Genomic DNA, 14,193 nt, shown 5'->3' on the forward strand with positions numbered 1-14,193 from the left:
AGAAATTATCCAGTGACATTGAGGAGGTGAAGAAACGCGTGATGTCAAGCCTTCAACGCGTACATGATATGACGGCGAACGACCGAAGGGCGGCGACTGCAAAGGCTGACCTAATTTCTGTGAGGAAGAAATGGTCGGACATGAGTGGACCCAAACCGGTTTACGTGAACCGTGAAACATATAGAAATCGAAATACAGGAAATGGACCGAGCGGAGATGGTCCCATTAAGATTGTTGGCCCAAAGGCGTGTGGACCGATTGTTTCGAATGAAAACTTGATGAAGCCTAGTGAGCCGATAAAGGGGTGAAGCCGAATGGCGTGTTCACATTTACGAATGGAATTGGTCATGGATCTCTGGTTGATGGGCCATCGTTGAATGATGGGCCGTCCATCTCACACGAAATTGGGATCTCACAGAAGGAGTGCTTACCTGCTGGTGCTTCATGTGTTCAGCATGTTGGGCAAATTGCAGCGACCGAAGGATATGGACCTCGACTGGATGCTATTGCAAGTGCCCCAAAGATTGGGCCGGGTGATGGGCATTTGAATGATAGGCCAGCCATTAGAGAACCGTTTGGTACTAATTCCAATGGTAGGCCGCCTGTTTCGATTCGTGGGCATGAGGTGCAGAAATCTAATAATTCTAGAGGTGCAGGCAACAAGAGGTTTCTCTATGACCTATACACCTCTGACTACCGTGGGAGAGAAAATTGTGGTGACCCCGTTTGAAGAAGTTATTAGTTAAGGAGTTAGAGTGTGGGAGAACTCCCTCGTCAGCCAATTAATTGATGCAAAATTGCTGTATCTAGTCATCTATCGTCTTATAGAGAAGATTTGGGGTAGAATTGAAATGCCAACAATTACTCTGATGGAGAATGGGCTCATCTGCTTTCAATTCAAACATTTAAAGTCAATACAGTGGATCTTATCCCGTGGCCCATGGCACCTTGGAGGCAAACCTATGCTCCTCCGCAAATGGACTCCAGGTATAGTTCCTGAATCCTTCGTCTTTGATTTAGTTCCTGTTTGGATAAAGTTAGGGAGGATTCCGTTGGACCTATAGATGGATGCTGGTTTGGCTGTGGTAGCGAGTGCAATAGGAAAACCTCTTTTAGTTGATCTTGCTACTAAAGAGAGGCGTCGTCTTTCTTATGGCCGTATATGTGTGGAATTGAATGTGGACAATATTATGCCTGCCGAAGTAACAGTCATCCTTAGAGGAGAGGAATTTATTGTAACTGCCACTTATGAGTGGAAATCGAAAAAATGTAACTTGTGTAGATCTTTTGGACACTTGCAGAACACCTGCCCTAAGAAAAGAGGCAATGAATATAGTAAAAAGGAAGCTGCAAGTAAAGAGGTTCCTGTTAAAGAGGTTGTTCCTACTAAAGAGGTGGTTCCAGATTGTGGGGAGTATGGAGATGTTGTGTTGGAATCCTTCCAACACATGGAAGAAGGAGAAATTATTACCCATAAACTTCCTGAAAAGGTGGAGGTGAATCAGGAGGAATTTACCCTAGTTGACAGGAAAAATAGGGGAATGATCTCAATTCGGGACAGAGGGATAAGGGCAGAAGTGAGTATCACTAACTCCTTTAAGAACCTCATGGAGGTGGATAAAGGAGATAAATGGCTTTTATCTATAGTGGATGGCTCCCCTCCTCCCTTACGAGTAGATGACTCTTCTATGGTCCTTTTGAGTACTACAGGTGATGTAATTCCTATGGGAGAGGCGGCTTCCATATGACCTCATGGTTAGTTGGTGTACGTGGAACGTGCGGGGCCTTAAGAGCCCTGTAAAGTGTAGAGCGGTGAAGGACCGGGTATGGTCTTGGGTGATTTTAACACCATCAGACTCCACTCTGAAGCCTTTGGGGGTGCTCCGAACGTGGTGGATATGGAGGAGTTTGAACGTGGTGGATATGGAGGAGTTTGAATAGTCTCCCACGATATGGAGGAGTTTGGTTCCATGGATTCAGGGTGGGCCGATTATCCAGCAGTTTGGGGAGAGGGTGATCTATGATGCGGGTAGTCGGTGGGATGCGAGGCTGGTGGATTTCATGGGTCGGGATGGTGATTGGAGGTGGCCACTTGTTTATTTGGATTTGATGGACATTTGGGATAGGGTTCAGGGAGTGAGGCTGAGTCCGAGTGTTGAGGATAGGTGGGTTTGGGTGCCGGGGAGTCATGATAGTTTTTCGATCACCAGTGCGTGGGAGACTATTCGTCCTCATAGTAGTAGAGTTGGCTGGTCGGGTTTACTATGGGGTGGGGGAAATATTCCTAAGCACTCCTTTTGTGCTTGGTTGGCCATCAGGGATAGGTTGGGTACTAGAGGTAGGTTAAGTCGGTGGGATAGGTCGATTCCTTTATCGTGTTTGCTTTGTGGAGGGAACTATGAGTCTCGTGATCATTTGTTTTTTTCTTGTCATTTTGGGTGGGAGATTTGGTCGAGGATCCTTTTGCTTAAGTCATCTTCTCATAGAACCGGTTATTGGGGGGTTGAGTTATCTTGGATTTATAATCAGGGTATTGGGAAGAGTGTGAGGAGAAAACTGTGGCGCCTTCTCTGGTGTGCTACAATTTATTTCATTTGGCAGGAGCGAAATCATCGTCTTCATGGAGGTTCTATTCGGGAGCCTCTGGTTGTATTCCAGCTCATTCGGTCGTGTATTAAAGTGCGTGCTGCTTCTTGGTCGGATGGTGTTCATGGTCTTATTTAATGTTCTTTTCGTTTGCTTGTCCCCGGGCTGTGGGGTTTCTCTTCTCTTTATTAACTTTGTTGTCTTTCTCTCTTCTTCTTGTCCTTTTAATGTTTGGAGCACTAGTTGGTTTCTTTTGGTTTTAGTTATTGTTCCCGAGATGTGGGGTTGTTTTGGGTACTTATGGGTTGTTTTGTCTAACTACTTGTTCTGTGAGTGTTGTTCGCTCTTTTGTCTTGACCTCAGGCTGTGGGGTCCACATTGTTGTTGTATAATATTATCATTACCTTTTCAAAAAAAAAAAAAATCAAACTCAATGCTAAGTTTGACTGCTCCCTTCGAAGTGACAACAAGCCTCGTTTTCGCCCTACTGTGGATCGAGGAGGATTCCTCCTCTTTTCAAAGCCCTCAATCAAACTTGACGTTATGTTTAAAACACTAAAAATAGATGGTCTAGTTTTGGTTAGGCCAAAAGCGATGTTTTCCCCCAAAAGCTCTAATTGCTAGGGAACTCAACATGTTCTACTTGACCTAACCGACTTGACTCTGCATTTGTTATGAGCTTTTTTTAATGCATATTGCATATGTTTTTTTTATAACTGTTGATTGTCTCACTTTTGTATGGTATGCATTTACGAGCCTCTTTTCTTTCTTTGTTATGAACTGCGGTAACTAGGCATTGCTAGAACCGATGGGGTAACATTTCTATGGTTCTACACTTAGTTTCTAAGTGTGATTGCTTACCTCTAATTTTCAAAACACTTCATTTCTAAGCACATACAATACTCACCTAGAAAAAAATGAAAATTGTTGTAGTTAAGATCAAAACTAAATAATTATGAAATAAGACATAAGAGATTTGATTTTAACAACCTTCCCGTTGTACTTGGGATCCACTCTGGCTTTGTGCTGGAAAATTGGTTTGGAGCTGATCGTAAGCTTTCGGTTGCTCTTCTATAACCTTTAGATACTCTTCAAAGCTATAAGCTTTGCTTCCTGACGAAGAATCTTCTACTATTACAATACATAAGAAAATTATATTTCATAAACCCTGTATCATATTTTATAGAATGATTATTCTATAACCCTACCGATAGTTTCATTCTTAACATTCATAGACACGATGCATTGCAGCTATCCAATTCTATTTCATGTTCTCGAGAATGGCTCGGTTTAACAATAATGTTAATTTTTGTTTTCTATTTTAAAATAATAACGCTGCTTACTAATCTTTTTTTTTTTTCATTTGGCATTCTACTTTTTCTACTTAGCTTTCTTTCCTTAGTGATAACAAATAACACGGGTGATAAAAAACTTAATCACTCACTTGTTTCAGCCACCGAAAGCCCTTCTCTTCATTGAATTTTCAATTTCATCGAGACTAATTTCTCACTCAAACATTGTCTTGCATTCTCTAGAAACGTCCTACAAACAAAAATGAAGAACAAAAAACTACAATAAGGTCTATGAAAAAGTTACAAAGGAAAATCTCAAAAACTGATATGTAAGTCATAACAACCTTAAGTCCTCTTATCGTGGGTTAAAATGCATGTAAGGTTTTTCCAAGAGTCCGAGCAACTAGCATGTAAATAAGTTAAGTCAACTAAATTTGCTATAAATTTACTCGTATTAACATTATCATTGTTATAGACTTGACAACTTCAAATTTATCAATATAAAATATGCTTTAACAAAACGTACCTTGAGGTTCCTCCAACCTCATTAAAAAAGCAAATAATCCAAAAATTTAACAAATTTATAGTGCATATTATGTATATCAATTGATCACAACAAAATAAGATCGAACAAATACCCATGAGTAATATTTAGCCACCAAATGAATAACGATGAAAACCTGAAAACAAAACCGAGAAAAAAAAGGAAACAATTCATCAACAAAACAAATTTAGCGGACTATAAAATTTCTTACCTTATTACACACTTCAAAATATTAAGAAAAGTGGAGGGAAAAAACCAACCAATAATCAACAAATAAACTTCAACACAAATAGCCATAAATTTTCTTCTTTAAAGGTATCACAAATAAGTCCATCAGTAATAACAAAATAAAAAAGGGCAATGTGCAATTGAATTCTGAAGTCGTAAAGCTATGCTAAAGGCAATATGAAATCAAACTTGAGCACTAACAAGAAAATTTGCAAAACAAAAATTACTAGACATCATTAACTAAAGTACCAACACAACAATGAATGTGTAACCTCCGCAAGAGCAAACCCGAATGGAGAAGAACATGAAGAAATATATAAATAGAAGAAACATAAAAGACAAACATGAAACACATGGAAATATACAAAGGGGATAAATAAAAGTACAATTATAAAGTGATGAAGCACAAATATAGGTATCAACAGAACCAGAATACAAGTCTTACCCTATCTCGACTGTCGAGGAGTGTTAACCAACCGTCAGAAGGTTGGTTTTATTTTTTAAAAAAAAATTAATGTTGTCTGAATTTTTTTCCAAAGCCACTAACCAGCCCCTCCTTATCTATGATCGGCGATCAACTCCTCAACATCTAATTACATTTAAAAGAGTGATGCAAACATTGTGTGAAATCCCAAACCTTTGATGGATCCCACCATCACTCTCTTTCTATCCCCTTCAAAACCTCATTATTTTCAAGAGAGGCCTCAAAGCTTCTTCCAATTAACATAAAAGAAGAATGAAAGAGAAGAGAGAAAGGGAAAGTGGTTCAAAAGCTATGGAAAAAAAAGTAAAAGAAAATGGTCTACTCATTAGCACATCCTACACAGATGATAATGTTAGGGCTAGGCAATGAGAGACAGAATGCTTTTGGAGCCTTCTCCTCTACTTTCGAAGATTTTAACAAACTAAAATATGCAAATGTTACAAGAAAGATCTTTGGAGATTTGAAATAATCCAAAATAAAGAAAAAGGAAAACCCCAATATATACAAATTTCAGAATCTAAAACTTGAAAAGTGATCGAATGATGAGATATGTTTGTACAATCAATTATAGAGACAGTGAAATATTAAAACAAAAATGAAACGTATCAAGATAAAAAGAATAGCAACTAGTATTATGACCTTTGTATGTCTTCAAAATACAAACATCAAAATGAATCAAGAGATCTACCACACACAAATAATGGTATCAACACAAATAAAGCAATTGTTTTAGTAACAATATTTGAGTACAATTAAACTAAGCATGCTATTGTCCTTGACAAATTTACATTCTTCTAATCGAACAAAATCTGACCTTTAAATAGTGATAGAAATTGAAGATGAAAGCAAGTTTAGCTACAACTTCAGACCATGATATATATGACGAAACCTATAAAAAAAAGAAGAGTACCTAACTATATTTACACAGAGGAGATCTGATGCTTACTAGCATATCAGAGGCTCAATCGATTTAAATTTAATTGAAAAACAATCCCTATATTTTAATGCATACACATTGAATAGCCCCTGTTTCAATCCAATTTACAAAACTACCTCCATAAAATTACATAATGGGGGAAGTTCGACCGGATGCACTGTGCTTTACCAGAACCACATGAAATTATTGGAACATAGTTCATTCAATTAACTTTCTTCATTCTAATTCAAAATTGAAACAAATGGAAAGAGGACAATTGAATATTAAATAAAGATGGAATTAATTGGGAACTCACGGAGTAATGCGATTTGTTCGGGGGCTCACCACTGGAGTTGGAAGAGAGACAAGGATTAGAAAGGAAAGGAAGAGGAGCGTCTGATAATCCAGCGGATTCTTTGATGAGTGGAGTACTAGTAGTAGTAGTGGAGGTTCCAAGGACATTGAAGTCAATCCGGTGAGAGTGAGGGAATCAAGAAGGTTGAGGTTGAAGAGAGTAGAAATTGCAACCAATATCGGTGACGATGGTGGAATCGAAATTGCGAGGGAAGAAGAAAAGAGCATCACAGGTCGAAGTAGAGGAGGAATCAACACTGGAGAAAGGAGAAAGATGAGGAGAACCTGCCATTAATGGAAGAGGGAGGAAGTGAGAGAGAAAGGAGGGAATTAATTAATTAAAGAGAATTAGGGTTTGAGAAGAGAAAGGGAAAATGGAGTGTACGAACAAAGAAGAAGAAGAAGAAATGGAAAGGACGCGCTAGAGAGAAGAAGATGGAGATGGATCGGTGAATATCGGTATGATAGGGTTTCTTCCTTAAAGAAACGGAAATTGAGAGATAGGCCTTAGGGTATTGAGAAGAGAAAGGAAAAATGGAGTGTACGAAGAAATGGAAAGGACGCACTAAGAGAAGAAGATGGAGATTGGATCCGCGACTAAGAGAAGAAGATTCAGATGGATCCGCGAAATGGGTATGATAGGGTTTCTTCCTTACAGAAAGGGAAATTGAGAGATAGGCCAAAGAAGACAAGAGAGCAAAAGAGAAGGGGGGAGGAGAGGGAGGAGAGGGAGACTTGGCCGTTAGAGAAGAGGAGAAAGAAATTTTAAATGAGAGAGACTGTACATGTAGGGTTTTTATTAGATTTTTTTTTTTTTTTTTGAAATCTTGCTTAATTGGATTGAGAGAATTTTGGTATTCGCTTCATCGACTTGTATTAGCTGTCCATTGGTCCATTGTTTTGTCATTTTTTTCAACAAACTAAATGTTTTAAGCCATTTACAAATTAGATTTCGATAAATCGATAATCATATTCTTTTACAATATAGGACTAAAAAAGATAACTATATATATATATATATAATCATACAACAGTATTTAGTTAAATTACAAAAAAAAATTCTTTTGAATTTTTGTAGTTTGTGTTGAAAAAAATAACCTTAAACTTTGAAATGTTAAAAAAAATTGTTTTGAACTTTTAAAAATTATTCATAAATACATCTACATACGTAGGATGAAGGTATTGGCATGCTTCTCTAAAAAAACTTTCCAAAAAGATGTTGTGTGACTTTTGAAAAGAAAAATTACAAATGGGGTCTTTTTTAAACAAATTAGATATATCGAGTTATATTTCTTTAATTTTTTTCCTTTTTTCACATATTATCAATCACATCTTACTTTTTTCTTTTTTCTTTGGAACCCTGCAAAAATAACAAAAACATTTATAATCACATGACTCATGTCACTACATTTTCTAAATTTTAAAAGTAGTAAATTTAAAAGTTGATAACCCTATGATTATCGTTTGATAGTCATCTAATATCACTAATTTTGTCATATTCGTAATATCCAAATAAGGTTTCTTGGTGAGTCTAGAGTCAAACGTGAGGACTTATACTAAAAATATATTTATATTTTGAAATTATCTTAAGGTGATTAATAATATACACCTAAGAACAATAGCGGTATCATCCACTTGTAAGGGGGGAGGGGAGTCATCCACTATAGATAAGGTCCACTTGTCTCCCTCACCCAACTTCATAAGGCTGCCAAAAGAGTTAGGCATAATCACATCCACACGTTTACCCTTCTCTCGAACATAAACCAACTCTCTTTTCTTCCTAATAACGAGTAATTTCATCTCGATTACCTACCTCCTTTTCCTTAATATGCCTAATGGTGGAGCTATTAGTCTTACTTTCCTCCAACTATTTAAAGTCTAACACCACATCAACAAGACACAATTGTCCGTTCCTCCTCTTTGTTTGAAACCACCTTGCTCACATCCTCCTCTCGATGAACTTTGTTTTCCACAATCTTAGGACACTTACCACTAGAATGCCCAAAAGACCGGCACAAATTACACCTTCGAGGCTTCCACTCATAATTCACAGCCATAACGAAATCCTCTCCCCTAAGGTGAATTGTAAATTCAGCAGGCATAGGAGAGTCCACATTTGATTCAACACATACTCAAGCATGTGACAACCTTCGTCTTTCCTTAGTAGCTAGATCAAAAGATAGAGGTTTGCCTATAACACTAGCCACAACAGTCAATCTGACATCTGTCCATAACTCCATTGGAATCCTACCTAGTTTAATCCATATAGGAACATAATAAAAAACAAAGGATTTAGGGACAATACCTGGAGTCCATTTACGGAGGAGCATACTTTTGCCAGCAAGATGTCGCGATCAACGAGATAGGATCCATTCAACAAGTTTTGGGCATCTGAATTGGAAACAGATGAGTCCGTTCTCAAGAATTGTAATCGTTGGCATTTTAATTTTATCAACAATAACAACGAGCTAAACAAAATCCTCTATCCAGGACGCACTAATGAAAACTAAAATGTAAAATAAGTACGAAGTAATTAATTAAAACAAAATACAAAAGAAACCCACAGTAAGTTGACAAAATGCCCACAATAAGCTTCAAGATGAGTGAGAGGGAACACCAAGAGAAACATGAATAGCCTTGCTAACTTTTCACTACTAGCCAACTACATATTTTTTTACAATACGTGTTAGGGAAATCTTTCCCTTTGCAAAACAGACCAATATATAATCAATCATTGGCTCCTTATGGGAAAATACAGAAGCCCTATACATGTATGTTTCAAGCCTGTGTTGAACAACTTTTAATTCCCTAAGATAAGGAGATTTATCTGAAGGTTCGAGAATAATGACATGTCCTAAACTAACCCACCATTTCGCAACAGTGAACCAGTTTGATCGTTAGGGGACAACTTTTGATAATAAGTGCACAACCATGCCCCAATTCCAATGTTGCCCAAAAGTAAAGGCCTTTCTTCACAAGGCTCCATAAAAAAAAGTTCAACTTTCACATAAAGATCTTATTTCTTTTTTATTGCTCCAAGAGATCTAATAGATCTATTTTCACCACACAAATCCCTTTTGTTATCATGGGAAATGTGTTGGTTGTGCTCAAACCAAATCTCTGCTAGCAACACTTTTATCAAATTAACCCATATTGTTTTTCTTAAAAAAAAAAAGGATATGAGTCTCACTATTATTAATATTGAAAAATGAAGAGACAAAGTTCAATGTCATGAGGATTATACAAAGAGCAATAGGATGGAGGATCAACAGACGCACCTGGACATCTCAACTAGGTTGACACCCCCTTAGCGCCCTCATCACATCCAAAAAGCGACAACACAAGATCAAAACCAAAAGCCACAAATAGAAGGCTTTTTTTGTGTTTGTTTTGCCTTTGGACATTACTCCTTTGTTATCGGTTTTAGCTTGGTTGGATATGATGAGGGTGCTATGGGGGTGTCAACCTAGTTGAGATGCCAAGGTGCACCCCCTGATCCATGGTTACATGTTCCTTGTATAACTCTCTTGTACTATGAGCTTTTGTCTAATTATTATTATTATTTTAATATTAATAAAGAGGTTGTCTCCTTTTCAAAAAAAAAAAAAAAAAACAAAACAAAACAAAACAAAACAAAAGCCACAAATATAAAACCAAACAAAATGATAAAATAATATGTCCAAAACAAAATCATAAATCATAGGTAGCAGGTCGAGAACAAAGAAGAATAAGCCTTGATTGAGCAAAAAATCCCAACAAATATTGAATGTTTGGAGAAGACGGAACCAACATTTCGATACAAAGACATAGTCAATTAAAAGGTGCTAAATATTTTTCATGTTATCAACACAAATGGGGCAGACATGAGGTGAGAGGACATGGGAGGGAAGTTTTCTTTGAAGTACTAAAGCACAGTTTAATTTTCCAAACAACGTAATCCATATGGGGATATTTATCCAAAGAGTGAGCTAAATAGCCCAATGAGTGATTGTTTTATAAAACATCGTTTTGAAATAACAAGTATTTAACAATTAACTCTTAACATAAATGAAATCAAACTCAAACAACACTCAAAAGCAACCTAGAATCGTCGAGACAAAAAACAATAAACTAGGCATAGAAGCCCTATCCCGTGATACGATACTTACGAGATGAAACTCTAGGCATCAATTGTGCCCTATCTCGTTATAACTACAATGAGATGGAAAACTAGGCATTCGTACAGGCTCTCGTCCCTTGAGATGGGAAACTAAGCATCTTTAGAAGTCTTCATCTCTTATCTAATACCAATGATGGAAAGCTAGGTATTTACTGAATATCCAAATCAAATGACCTCTATGCACAAGAAAATCTCTCCCGAAGGGTTGCTATATATCTTAGAATATTTTAGGTATAGACTAAAACATGCTAATATTATTTTCAAGCTTAAACATTTTGAAAACTTAGCACAATCATGATTGCTTATAATTTTAATTAGTAAATTCATCAATAAAAACATGTTTACCAAAATGTTTCTAAATTCATGCTTTGGAAATACATTATAAATCAGTATCCTCAAATATTCAAACATCAAAGCATGCTTGAAACATTTGATAGTAAATTCATGTTTAGAAATCAACTTTAAACTCATTTTTGTCACTTATCGAGAGTAGCTTGGACCCTTGGCTTATAAACTTGTTCTATCTCCTTCAGATCTAAAATATCAAAACTTTGCTTAAAATTTCCAAAAACCACAAAAACAGCCCAAAGACATTAGCTTGCGTACAAAATATTGTGGCAGAAGTTGGCAGGCGCGCGTAGGGCTTGCCTTGCCATGTCTCATTCTAACCTCAAGTGCAGCGTGTCACAATCACAACTTTTCAAACACGGAACAGAGAATTGTGCGGCACTTGTTGTAACTCGATGAACACGTCAGTTGTATAAAATTCGATATGATGTAGCCTCCCTACAGGTTTTAAGAGAAATTGGTTTTATTAAACATGAGAGAGAAAGGAAAGCATTGGAAACATCGTTAAAAAAAACTTTGAAGATTGTCCATTGCAAAGAGAGCTTAAATTGCAAAGAGTACCTCTGTGATGAGATTGGTTTGTGGAACCAATTGGGATGGGAAAAAGTTTAGAGATATTTGAGAGAAACTCTTTTCTTTTTGCAAAGAGCAATAGCGTTAGCCTTATTTTTTTCTTTTTTTATTAATTCATTTTTTTAAGAAAATTGTTTTCTTCTAGATATTATAACTCTCTTTCCTTCTAGGAATAGAAAATGAAGTAGAAGAGAACCATGAGATTCTATTAATTTACAAATAATTAAATTAATATATATATTTCAAATCTACTGATTAATTAAACATTAATCAATTAGTTAATAATTAATGAAATCGAATTTAATTAAATAATATTAAACTAAACTATTAATTAATTCTCCAATTAACTAACAACACTAAATTATTTATCTTATATTTAACTTAAGTTAAATTTGAATCATATTCAAATATAAGTTTCTCTCAATAATTTTAATATGAATCCAATTCACATTAAATTAATATTTGAACTCATTCAAATATTTTATCTCTCATAAATTAATTTTGAATCATCCCCAAAGTTAAATTTATATAGTAAAGTTTGATAAACTTTATATTATAATGTATCACTATACATTATACTAATTCCCAAGTTAAATTTAAACATTTTAAATTACAACCAATATAAATAAATCTCATTACCCTTTACGAGCTAGGAAAGGGACCTAATGGATCTACAGATCAAAAGCTACAACAATCTAAGATTAATTGGCTAAACTCATTAACCACATTAATCAATATTCGTTAGCTGTGTGTACACTCCATTAAAGACTCACAACTGAACTCTTCTCACTAAAAATATATGTCTGTGTCCACGGATATAGACCAATAATAGTAAGTTAGTCCTTCACGAGTGTTTGTAACACCAGTTGGATCAATTTACCGCTTTACCCCTATGTTACCTCTAATCCTTAAAAACCAGTGCTCCTCTAATGAACAATTTTTTTATGGTCCTACTAATAAACAAAAACCCCTCTCATGTCATAGAGAGGGTACGAACCCTTTGTCCAAGTTTTGAAGCCACCATTTAAGCTAACATTCATCTACTTACCCTAAAGTAGGAAATGAGTGAATTCTATTTTGTTTAATTATAATCCCAACTCCCCACTCAGTCTTGTCCCCAAAATCACTACTACAAAAATAGGCTCTCTTGACGGTTGTAGTTTTCCTTTCTTGACGTTTTTTAAATAAAAAAACGTCAATAATTTTTATGAAAGGCCAATTTTCAACTTTCTTGACGTTTATTAAACACATTCTCTGTTTGAAAATGAGTAAACACGTTCACCGTCCTTCTGTCGCATTCCACTTTCGCTAAACCTCTATTCGTTTCCAAATCCTTCATGGTTACTCATTCATTTTCTTCCCTTTCTAAAGGTAATAATTTTCCTTTTTTCCTTTGTGATTAAAATTTGTAATTTGTTATTTAAAATTGGAATGCAAAATTAAAGAAGAGGAAATGTGCCTTAGAGAATGGAAGAAAGGTTTTGCATTTTAGGCTTGAAAAGGGGGGATACAAGTTATTATAATTGTAATATATAATATTTTGAACAAGGCTACCAAGCGTGCAAATATGATTCATTGGTTAGTTTAGGGATTGGAAAGAGAAGGATTGTGGAGTTTGTGATAATATTTTGGTACACTGGAGCTGGAAACAGAGAATATTAAAAAACACATACTGTTATACACAATATTATAATAATACGAATCACTAGCTTTTCTTCTTCGTTTTCTTTTTCTTCTCCTTGAATTTTTGTTATGGGTATTGTATTCCGTTTTGTGTTTTAGATTGTGAAGTATGGGGTAGCTAAACTCTTAATCCTAGGGATAGATGTAGACAAAGTTTATGAATTATTCTTTGTAATGCATCTGATTATTTGCTCTTCATCTTTTCATGTTTTTATGTGAATAACGTTCATAATATCTTAATCACAGATTAATTGTTGATTGGCCATGAACCTTAATCTTTGCATGACTAGAGTGGTTATGAACTTGGAAAGAGATAATTAAGGATCCTTGAGGAGGTTGTTGAAAGAAGTGGACCTAAAAACTTTTGTTTGTTAATAAAAAGAAAAATGAACAGAGATTCATCTTCGTCAGGGGTCTTGATGTTTAATTTAATTTAAATTGTGTATGAATTTTTAATTACGAGCATTTTAATATGTTGCGTTTTAATCCTAGGGATAGATGTAGACAAAGAGCACTATAGCCAAGGTATAGAGTGAGGGAGATAAGGTTTATATGTCTTAGAGAATGGAAAGATGGAATTTGTGCTAAAATCATTAGTGTTCCAAATACAATTATGAATTGGGTATAGTTGCATTCCCCCTTCTAGATTGCATAGCACATAAATATACTCTCATGGATTGCATAGCACATAAATATACTGTCAAAAACAATAACATAAAACACAAACTTGATTTAGTTTCATTCACACTTGTACACCAACATGTTTCAAGTAATGATCATATATTAAAAATCATTTTCAAATTTGGTAATATAAAATGGAAGAAGTGAGACCTTGAGGTTTTGACCACCAATACTATCTAACTGATGAGTTTATGATTTTTGTTTCTATTGTGTTCTTTCCTTAAGCTTTAACTTGTTTTAGGGGCAAGATGGTGAAGGTCTAGTCCACAACCTTTCCCAAGAATTTAATGATGTTTGGGTTGACCCAATTATTGTTATTGGACACCGTTTTATGGTAATTGGTTG

General features: G+C 35.6%; 1 protein-coding gene across 1 annotated transcript; it reads left to right on the forward strand.

Annotated features, from left to right (window-relative positions):
- The first annotated feature begins 1,818 nt into the window (after nt 1-1,818).
- Nucleotides 1,819-3,010, forward strand: LOC116405878. The gene has a single exon (XM_031889657.1). It carries the CDS (start codon nt 2,062-2,064, stop codon nt 2,722-2,724), a length of 663 nt encoding a protein of 220 aa, XP_031745517.1. The 5' UTR covers nt 1,819-2,061; the 3' UTR covers nt 2,725-3,010.
- The last annotated feature ends 11,183 nt before the right edge of the window (nt 3,011-14,193 follow it).

The sequence above is a fragment of the Cucumis sativus genome, unplaced genomic scaffold (assembly GCF_000004075.3).
Source record: "Cucumis sativus cultivar 9930 unplaced genomic scaffold, Cucumber_9930_V3 scaffold40, whole genome shotgun sequence".
NCBI classification, from domain to species: Eukaryota; Viridiplantae; Streptophyta; class Magnoliopsida; order Cucurbitales; family Cucurbitaceae; genus Cucumis; species Cucumis sativus.